This window comes from Fusarium sambucinum, chromosome I, assembly GCF_050947815.1.
Source record: "Fusarium sambucinum isolate potato_lamoka chromosome I, whole genome shotgun sequence".
NCBI classification, from domain to species: Eukaryota; Fungi; Ascomycota; class Sordariomycetes; order Hypocreales; family Nectriaceae; genus Fusarium; species Fusarium sambucinum.
The window spans coordinates 6,402,216-6,412,538 of NC_139294.1; the positions used below are offsets into that span (position 1 = coordinate 6,402,216).

Consider the following 10,323-nt stretch of genomic DNA (forward strand, 5'->3'; position numbering starts at 1 on the left):
GACAACGGGGTATATTGGCGAAGAAACAAAACTGACTGGAAAAGCAGGACGAAGGACACTGGTAAATGGCGGCTGAGCATGGCCTGTTGGTCAAAGGGCATGGCTGGCGGCTACGCTGGGTATCAAAGTAATGAGTTGATTGCTGACAAGCATCTGAGCACGTTAGAAGGGCGAGAGGGTTGCGCCAGCGCAAGACTGGTAATTTCGAGATTCCGCGAGGAAGCACTGTTTCGTCTTTTCAAAGCTCTGGTAGGTCGCGCCCGTTGCTCGGGGGAGGGCCTATTGAGTCTATCGCAAATGAAACCGAGATCAAGTCGCACAGTAAAGAACAGTCGCGTTCATGGCCGCAATGATGAGTTCCGAGTCGTAGTGACAGGGCATGAGAGCTTGTCAATAGGCCCAAAGTGTCAAAGCTCAATCAAACAAGCAAGAGTGGATTATGCGCCTGAGAATGAAAGGTCGAAGCACGATGTTTGCAATAGATAAGCAAACGAGCTATTGTATAATATCGGCACGTTCGTTTGCCCGACAGGTAGCGCCAGATTTGACAGTAAAGTAAAGTAAAGTAAAGTAAAGTAAAGTAAAGTAAACCACGATTTGACTGACGGCCAGGTCTAGGTCCACTTTGAAGCGGGAGAAACGGAGACCCAGAGCTAAGCTTGAAGAGGGGTACCACCATAACCAACCAACAGTCTTGGCCTAACAGGCTTCTGCCACACAGCCCTTGCTTTGTACGCCCACCTTTCGCCAACGACCCACGGCAATCCTAACCGACGATAAGTTATGGAAGCCAAAAAGTCCATCTGACTCCTCCATGCTTCATGGGATGCGAATCCTGGCACTAATATTAGACGCAAACGATTTATCAAATAGATTATTACACCTATCTCTAGTAACTACAAAATATGCACAAAAACAATTAACGACATCTGAATTGTCAAAGTATGGATGTCAAAGTCATTGGACATTAACAATCCAATCATGAGGACATAATGTACCCCGGTCTAGAGAAATGGAAGAGAAATTACACTGGGGAACGGCCAACAGCTTAAAAAAGTTATGAGTTTAGAGCCAATAAATGGATCTTGAATCCAAGTCAGTGCTCGCTAGCCCAGCAGCTATCACATGTGTTTCTTGCTATGCAAGGTCTCTCCCGACATTACTTCGCATTACGTCTATTCTACGAGGCACATATATTCAATGTTCCATCGAAGATATTTTGGTGATTTATATCTGTAATGGCATATGCAATACTTTTTCCCTCAGAATGACTGCAAGTTAACCTGCTGTTGCACTTCTGGGGTAACACTGTTGAGGTCAGTGCTCTTTTCTCTCTCAAAGTTGATAGGGTGCCACCAGATATATATTAGTAGTGTCATCTTTCCGACTATTTATTATCTATACATACGTACCGATTATATATTGAGTAATTAGTATTGAGGGAGACTTTCTGACGATTTGAAAAGAGATATAAGCTCAACAGTTATGCCTTAGTAGTGCAATAATAACCAAGTTGTATATAGATGTACGTCAGAGTCATGGTATTTCCATAGAAACAAATGCACGATGCAAGCGAAGTTAATAACAAGATTTATTTACTTGTTGGTTTCTAATGATACTTTCTGTTGCTGAGTTGAGCTGGCATAGACGACCAATATAGCCTCACACCAGCCAACACAACAATAGCGCAAACACAAAATTGAGCATCGTCAACAATGAATAGAAAGTTATTAAACTTTGAAAAGTTATGTGGCCATGATGATGGACCGCTACATCCACAAGAGCTTGATAGCTAGTATGTCGCGGTGAGTATTGGGCTTCCATTCCTCTTCCTCGAACAAAAATAGAAATAAACCACAGAGTATGATGGTAGATTTCAGAGTGAGTCAAGGGTCTGTTACGCATTTACAGAGTATCACTTTCACAATGATGCAAGAAGAAACGAGTTCATGAGGTAACCATCAGACAATGGATCTATTGTTCTTGTTTTGTGGTATTTGGTTTCGGAAGAGACCGAATTTACTCCTCGGGGACTACAAAATATGTTAGTTTAGATTAGACTTATAGAACAAGCATTTCTCAAACTTACTGTCGATGTCGCCGCTGTGGATAGCGTCGATGATAGCCTGGGGAGGCTTGCCATCGACCTGGCAGCCAACACTGTAGGCGGTACCGAGAATCTCTCGGACGGTACCAGAGAGGTCCTTGGCGAAAGACTTGTATCGCATGGTGCGGGCGATCTCAATGATCTCGTCGAGGGAGACAGACTTGTTGTGCTTGATGTTTTTCTCCTTCTTTCGGTCCCTGGGGGGTTCCTTGAGGGCCTTGATGATGAGGGAAGAAGCAGTGGGAACGACGGAAACAGCAGCCTGACGGTTCTGGATGGTGAGCTTGACAGTTACGCGCAAGCCTTTCTGTAAAATTGTAAGCATCTTCCTGGCACTTCATAAGATGTTGGAAACCGTACCCAGTCACCAGTAGCCTTGGCAATGTCTTCTCCGACCTTCTTGGGAGAAAGACCCAGAGGACCGATCTTGGGAGCAAGAGCAGAGGAGGCACCAACCTCACCACCAGTGGCGCGGAGGTGGCTACAATATGTCAGTTGCGAGTCGACCAAAATTCCCTTTCACAGAATTAACCTACATCACCTTAATCTCATTGGGGTCGAGCTTGGGAGCTGTTCCTCGCGTTAGCAGAGCCCGTCAAAAAAGTTCTCGGCAAGAGAAACGTACGCATTTTGGCTGTAGTTGTCGTTGAAGTTGGCAGAGGCTCGTGGTTTGCGTGCCGAATGTAAGGCGAATGAAGGTTGCTCGAAAAAAAGAGAAAAGTTGCAATCGTTCGGAATCACTAAAATGTGCGCCCCACCAGATCTGCCCTAACGATAAAGCGAGGGAGGTCACGTGCATTTTAGTCATCAATTCTGGACAACCTAGGGACAGATACATACTCCTCTGTAAGACCTCCAAGGTATCAATTATAGAGCTCATAAAAATACTAATCTATTTCTCTTTCCATCGGGATTACGACCTTATTGCGGCTGATCATCATCTGCACTAATTCTTACAAAGGTTAAATATTTTCGCAACGTTTACAGATCCCTCCATGACTATCACGAAGCTATTCAGGGGCCACTTTAATTGGCACCACTCACAGCAAGCCTAGGTAAATGGTTAGTAACATGTAATTGAATTCATGGCTGGATGTTCAAGAAAAAACTTACTTCATCAAATGGTCCATGAAGGTCTGGAGGGACACGTCGTCTGTGAAGATTGTCTGAGCAGTCGTGGCTCCTACGCCACCGTACGGGCCAGTCGTGTGTGTGGTAGATGGGTTGAGCTTGGACAGCAGGAATCGAGCTTGAGAGCCACCCGCATCACAGACGATGAATCGAGGGAGAGGGAATCGATCAGTGATGAGATCCTAAAAGTTGTGAGTTTAAGCAACGGCCAAAAAAAGGGGGGAGGAATTGAACTTACGCGAGCGTCTTCCTTGGGCTGCTCAAGCAAACTAGCAAAGTTCTCATATCCTTCTTGATCTTGGTATCCGGCCTTTCTCCATTCGGCGACTGTCTCGCCGTGGAAAATCAAGATGTGGAAGAAAGTATCGAGAAGAAGAATATGTGTGGGCTGGATCGAAGCAGAGTCGAGCAAAACAGGCTGGCCACCTTCCTGGTCAAATGTATAGGAATCCAGAGTGGGCTGGATCATGACAAGTGAGTTGCTAACATCCTCATGGTTGAGCACATGTCGGTAGAATGCTGTCTCATCAGGAGAATTGTTGAACACTTGGAGGAATTGACTTCGTCGGAGGTGGAACATAAACTGCGGGTATAGAGTGAAGTTCTTTTCCAGCCGGAAGGACGAGGGGTCGTCCTTTCGGTAATCCGCGAAACGAGAGCACAGCCGAATCAACATCCTGTCAACCCATCGCAAGACATCAGGCCCATCATCGACCTCAGCCTTGAAAACAGCAATGCGCGACATGAGGACAGCTGCAGCCTCTTGGTCGAATGATTGCGCAATTGCTGGGTCACCGGCAGGGCTGCTCAGGTTCCTGGCAACCGTTGTAACACGGAGATGGAATTGGCCGGAAGAGTGTTGATAGTATGTCAGGAACTGCATCATACCCTTCTGGGGTGCTTGCTGATGGGTGGCTGGACCCTGACCAGCAATTTCGAAGTAGATTCCGTAGCTTGACTTGGGATCGATACCGCACATCTTCCAGGAGCATGTGTTACCGATACCACATTCGGATTCGCCAACAGAAATGGACTTCTTGTTAAGGGAGACTGCATGGCCGATAAGACCTGTAACCTTGAGTTCCTTTGTGGTCAAAACCTCCAACACGGCGTTGAAGCCCATGAGCAGGTTGTCGTCTCCATCCTTTTCAAAGATTCGCACAAACGATTGCTTGAACATGGAGGATGTGAAGCTATCGGTGAGAATCATGTGACCACCAGTCGAGTTGCACAGCCCTTTCATTTCGAGTAAACCAACTTGGTCTAGACAGCCGGCGAAGATGTCGATGATGTGACCATTGTGTGCAGTGCGTTTAGCAAGGTTCTCGTAGAACTGTGTCCCGCGTTAGTGCTGTTCAAGAGAGTGATCTCAATATGCAGATATACCTTCAGGGCTTTCTTGTAGTACTTGACATTGTCTCGGTCAATGTCATGATGAGATCGAATAGGCTCCCTCAGCTCAGGCCCAACAACCATTCCAGGTCCTTCTGTGGCAGGGCCACCAGCAAATAGCATGATGCGACCACCGGCATTCTGGAAAGACGATTCAAGGAGGCCAACAGCAACACTGAGCGCAACGCCAGTGCAGCGAAGGTTACGTCTGTCGTTGGCAACAGGCCAGGGGTCTTTCTGGAGAGACTCAAGTGCCTTGGTCAATTGGAATTCGGCCTGCTGAACAGGCAGAAGGAAGCGAGATGCTGGGCCAGCGGGGAATGGTCGACCAGGCTGGGGTTGCATGCCAGGCCGCACACCAGATGACGACAAGCCGAGCATCTCCTGGACTTGCTTCGCAGCGTACTCCTTGCTACCTCGGAAAACATAGGACTTGGCGCATTCCTCGTAGCCAATCTCGTGGACATGTGCCTGTTGAATTGTTAGCAAAACAAGCATGCGCAAAGTGTTTCAAGTGAACGTACCATTGTGCCATACGTGATAAGACCAACAAGAGCGTTCTCCGGGAGCAAGCTCAGACTCATAACGAGCGACTCCTTCAGGGAGGCAAGGCTGTCTGCCTCCTGACACATATCCACGACATATAGAAAGATTGGTGGCGCAGGGGCCGGTCGGGACAGGCGGTACTCTATCGTAGTGTTGGATGGGTGAAGCTCGGGGGGGATCGCGTTGGCAGTGATGTCTTTGTAGTGAGGTGGCAGTTGGTTCCTGGACAGACAGAAAGGGCAGATCCAGACTCTTGCGCGGACATCGACTTGGCTTAAGAGTCAAGTTAGCAAAAAAGGAAGCAAGCTACCCGGTAACCTAGATCGGGCCATACCAGAATGGGTTCAACACTGAACGACAAGGTTGTTTACAGGTGACGGGCTCGAAGTGCAACAAAGGAGTATCGGGCTTCTCCTTCAAGGGTGTGTAGAGTGCTCCGATGGGCACAACGAGTCTTGAAGCTTCCTGAACAATGTGAGTTTAGGGAAAGAAATCATTGAGCAGCCTACGCACCATGCGGGAGCTGGGAAAGACATTCCAACTCAAACGGACACCATCGCGATCCTCGACCTCACTCCATTGCTCCTTTATCGCTTCGTAATCCATGATGGCGGCGATGGCGGATGATATGCGCCAGTAAGCAAGTGCACGATTATGTTGTTTCGAAGAGCGCCTGGCTGGTTATCGAGGGCAGAAAATCGATGGTTGAAGGGATGTCGAAATGTTATGGATTGGTCTCGAGAGCAACGGTAGCTACCCAAGGCCAAGGTATGAAGCTATGTGTTCACAAGGAAACTGAGCAGGAGGTAATTGGCTAAAGTTAAAGTGGGGTTATCCCGTAGATAGATAGCCTGTGCTAAGCCCATGGAGGGGTCAAAAAACTACCCTAGACTCCCTATGAAGGGGCCGTGCAAGAGGCAAGTATGGATCTACTCGTATAGATGGGGATGCTATACTATTCCTTGAGTCATACCGTAGAATTATTTAACAAAAACAGCTAGCAATCTTGAGCATAGCCTTGCTGGATACAATTATACCAATAATATGGGTGCATTTATGAGTCAACATATGACAATAACTGTAACATCAAGTTCCAGCTTTGCAGGGGATAAACCATAAAAGACTTAAGTGTTAGACCTCAATAAGGTATCATCTCATCAGCAACGGTATCTCTCAACGTATAGAAAGCTGTTGCTTATTTTCTGCCGACTGTTTTGCGCGTTTTCAAACCGTGCTTGTTTTTATTAAACGATACCCATTTCTCCCGATTAACGACAATCACTTGCTCAAAAATGGAGAATATTGAACCTACGCCCGTTTTTAATTTCGAGTCTCATGATACCGCGTTATGCGCTATCCCTCCCCGAGAACTATGGTCATCAGTAGATCGACTGAGATGTCTCTACGACAAGGCTTATACTTCCTGGCCGCCTCATGTTAACATTATATACCCATTTGTGCGCCCTGAGCGCTTAGAGAATGCAGCCCACGTTCTTCAAGGAAATGCGATAGAATACCAGCCTCAACTGGCCCTCGATATCGCCGACTTCTTCAAACACAAGCATAACAACACCATATACTTGGGCCAAAGCTCCAAGGACAATGTGAATCAGCTTTCAAAGCTCAAGGACTATGTTTCAAATGCCCTTGGCCATCCTCGGGATTCAACGGACGAAAGCTTCACCCCTCATATGACAATTGGTCAAAGTGAAGATGCAGAAGCTGCACCGCATTATTTTCTTCTGGAAAAGGCTCGCCTCTTGGCGCCTATAACATGGGAAGTTAAGGAAGTTGCTATTCTTGTTCGCGAACCTCTCGCGCAAAGCGGCAGTAGCAGCGGCCCTCGGCCTATGAAGCTCTGGGGGACCCTGAATCTTGAATCAGGCACGCTCAATCAGACAACACAACCTCAGGGCTTCACTGATCGCCTGGAAGAGACATCACGCATCGCCTTCTCACCAGCCCACTGTTTTTCAGAGCTTTCAAAACCTCTGGAAAAGAATGACTCTCCTGCCCATACGCCGGATGCCACTGAACTTGTGCTGGATCGATTAGTTGTTGCTTCTTACAATGTTTTGGCTGAGTTTGAATGGCCTCCTCAATCACATCGACATGCACCTTTGGTGCAGAACCTTCTCTCCGCTCAAGCTGCCGCCGATATTGTTGTACTTCAGGAGGTTACAGACCACTTCCTCCCTGATCTCATTGGTAGCAAGGAACTGCGTGGTCTTTATCCCTACGTCTCACATGGGCCTCCAGAAACCACAGGTTCCGAGCCACTTCCTAGCCTTTTAAATATCGTTGTCCTGAGTAAGTTTCCGTTCGAGTGGCATCATCTACCATTTCAAAGAAAACACAAAGGATGCACTGTCGTGCGATTCCCTACCATTGGTACAAGAGATACCCCAGATGGGGAGTTCAGGCCCTGGATTCTTGCGGCATGTCATCTCAGCCAAGGCCTTACTGATGGGGCCATTGCTACCAAGAAGAATGAGATCCAAAAGATGCTCGATTATCTAACGGCTACGTTCCCACAACACCCGTGGGTACTTGCAGGCGATTTCAATCTTGTGACTTCTTCTCATACTATCGAAGCTGCTCGAAAAAAGCAAGACATATCATTGCAGACAGTTCATCGGCTGCAAGACATTGACCGGGCATTACTGGACGCTGGCTTTCTCGATACCTGGCTAGCCACTCGACTCGAATCAGGCGAGTCTTCAGATATGAATAATGAAAGAAGAAGCGTGTTTGATTCTTTCCAGGGAGAGCAAGGGGCTACCTTTGACCCTCTGACAAACACCCTGACTGCCGAACTTGTTGGAAGTGGACTCAACAACCGGCCACAGAGGTACGACAAGATACTCGTCAAGACAGGGCACTATCACCCGCATGGTTTCAATATGTTTGGACAAACGCCGTTCCAGTCACCTCAAGGTGGCTATCCCACGTACGCTAGTGATCACTGGGGTATAAGATGCCTTCTGTTGAAATCATCGTCGAGTGAGATGTCCAAGGCAACTGTTCCAGAAATGAAGATCAAACTTCAGCGACCTGTGCCAAGTTTGGTCGAAGGCGAGGGCTTAGAGCACTTCTTGGAAAACTATGGTTGTCTACCAACAGAGCAGGAAAGAGAGACAAGGGCCCAAGCGGTTAAAGCTCTGGAGGTTGCTCTGAAGGACATCGACTTATCAGCATCAGAGGATGATGCACGATCTGGACCCCCGTTTGTTGTGGTTCCAGTTGGTTCATACGGATTGGGGGTCTGGACCAGCTCGTCTGATATTGACTGTCTCTGTATCGGCCCATTTAGTTCCAAGACATTCTTTACTTTGGCAGTTCAGAGACTGAAGCGAGCGACAGACATCAGGATTTTACGACGGGTCAAAGCCAACTCTGGGTACATGCTGGAACTAGAAGTACATGGCATCAAAGTAGATCTCCAATATTGCGCAGCAGCGTCAATCGCCGAAAGGTATGTATCAATTATATCTCAGCTGGTACGCGCCATAAAGTGGCATTGCTAATCAAATGTTCTAGGTGGCCTGAAGTTATGAAAAGACCAGCTAACGACTCGGCATTTGCTTTACCTTTCCAGACCCTAGCGAAGCTCAAGCCTGTTCGCGATCTCTTTTACCTGCGTCGATCGCTTCCAGACATGGTCCAATACCGAATGGCACACTTGTACATCAAGTTCTGGGCCCAGGCACGAGGCATCTATTCTGCAAAATTCGGGTTCCTTGGTGGCATCCATATCAGTGTCCTTCTTGTTCCAATCTGCAAAGCACTGGCTTTTGGGAGTGAAATGATATCTCCAGCAGATATTGTGACCACATTCTTCAGACACTATGCAGATTTCGACTGGAAAAACTCGATGGTATTCGACCCGTTCTTTCACAAAGATTTGAGGTACAACCGTACATTCAGAGAGCCTCTCTGTCTCATCGGCTGGCATGCCCCAGCGCTCAACACCGCTCCGATAGCGTCCAACCCAACTGTGGTGACTATTGCAGCTGAAATAGAGCGTGCCAACAGATTACTTTCTCAGGATGGCTGTAAATGGAATAGTGTACTAGGTCTTCAGTCCACCCAGGAAGCAGGAAAAATCAGAGGAGCTACGGAGTTTTTGAATGAGTTCAAAACTTACATCAAGATTGATGCACACTATTGGGGGCCGTCGCAGGAAAAAAGTGGCCGGTTCATCGGTTGGCTCGAATCCCGTTGTGTTATGTTGTTGGTTGGTAAGAGTCTCCTTCAATTCCGTAACATTCATTGTACTAACGATCACGAAAGACATAAATAGAAAGCTTCAGAACTTGGTCGCACGAATTTGGCCATCTCGGTTCTTGGATGCGTCTTCTGGAGGAGCGGGAGGCCCAGGCGAGGAGTACCATGGTTGCTACCTCATCGGCCTTGCCTGGGACGGCAACATGAGCAAAGACAATGCCAAGGAGATGCGTACGAGCATCCAAACAGTCTTACAGGACTTCGAGACAAGGATTCGCCGCGACGAGAAGTATTACGATGCTCAGTCCTGTTGGATGAGCGCAACACTTGCTCGAGGCTCCGATCTTGGTGAGATGGAAGTTGATCAAAGCTTGTGGGGGGAATTTGCCGGAGATACAGACGACGAGGACTCGGATGAAGAGCTTGAAGAGGAGGAAGAACTCGACAATGATGAGGAAGAACTGAAAGGAAAGGGAAGCACCCACGGGTCTCGAGCTGCAGTAGTAGGCAAGGCGCCTGGACTTGGTAAATTTCGTACGGCTACCGATGTGCTCAGCCGGATACGATGGGATACAAACTTCGACACAAGCGACTACATCGTTGGGTATGAGGACCGTTTCCTAGGGGCTCGCGAAAGAGCAGTGGAGCAGTGGAAGAGCGAGCAGACCGACGAGGAGTTTATCCCACAACACCGCATCCTGTACTTCAAGCGCAAGGCTGATAATGTCATTGTGTGGGAGCGCCGAACGCGGACTGATGATATCTTCGGTAGCGGCATCAAGAGGCCGACAACAGATGTCTGAGGCCAGATTGTTCGAAAACACAAAGGAATTGCAATTTACAAATCACGTTTGCCGACAACTCAGTAGCAAGCCTCAGGGTATCAGAAAAATTGACCGCTGGAAGCATAAGAGACGAAA

At 47.8% G+C, this 10,323-nt stretch overlaps 3 protein-coding genes across 3 annotated transcripts; 1 reads left to right on the forward strand and 2 right to left on the reverse strand.

Annotated features, from left to right (window-relative positions):
- Positions 1-2,019: 2,019 nt before the first annotated feature.
- On the reverse strand, positions 2,020-2,736 carry FSST1_004774 (uncharacterized protein; the record flags this gene model as incomplete). Its single annotated transcript, XM_083230982.1, has 5 exons — positions 2,020-2,033; positions 2,090-2,414; positions 2,468-2,588; positions 2,644-2,677; positions 2,733-2,736. 5 exons carry the CDS (start codon positions 2,734-2,736, stop codon positions 2,020-2,022), a joined length of 498 nt encoding a protein of 165 aa, XP_083088204.1.
- A 397-nt stretch (positions 2,737-3,133) lies between these two features.
- On the reverse strand, positions 3,134-5,782 carry FSST1_004775 (uncharacterized protein; the record flags this gene model as incomplete). The annotated part of the gene is made up of 7 exons (XM_083230983.1): positions 3,134-3,158; positions 3,221-3,420; positions 3,477-4,571; positions 4,625-5,101; positions 5,155-5,449; positions 5,511-5,641; positions 5,690-5,782. 7 exons carry the CDS (start codon positions 5,780-5,782, stop codon positions 3,134-3,136), a joined length of 2,316 nt encoding a protein of 771 aa, XP_083088205.1.
- A 686-nt stretch (positions 5,783-6,468) lies between these two features.
- Positions 6,469-10,206, forward strand: FSST1_004776 (uncharacterized protein; the record flags this gene model as incomplete). Its single annotated transcript, XM_083230984.1, has 3 exons — positions 6,469-8,651; positions 8,717-9,417; positions 9,470-10,206. The coding sequence occupies 3 exons, from the start codon at positions 6,469-6,471 to the stop codon at positions 10,204-10,206; spliced, it is 3,621 nt and encodes a 1,206-aa protein (XP_083088206.1).
- Between the last annotated feature and the right edge of the window lie 117 nt (positions 10,207-10,323).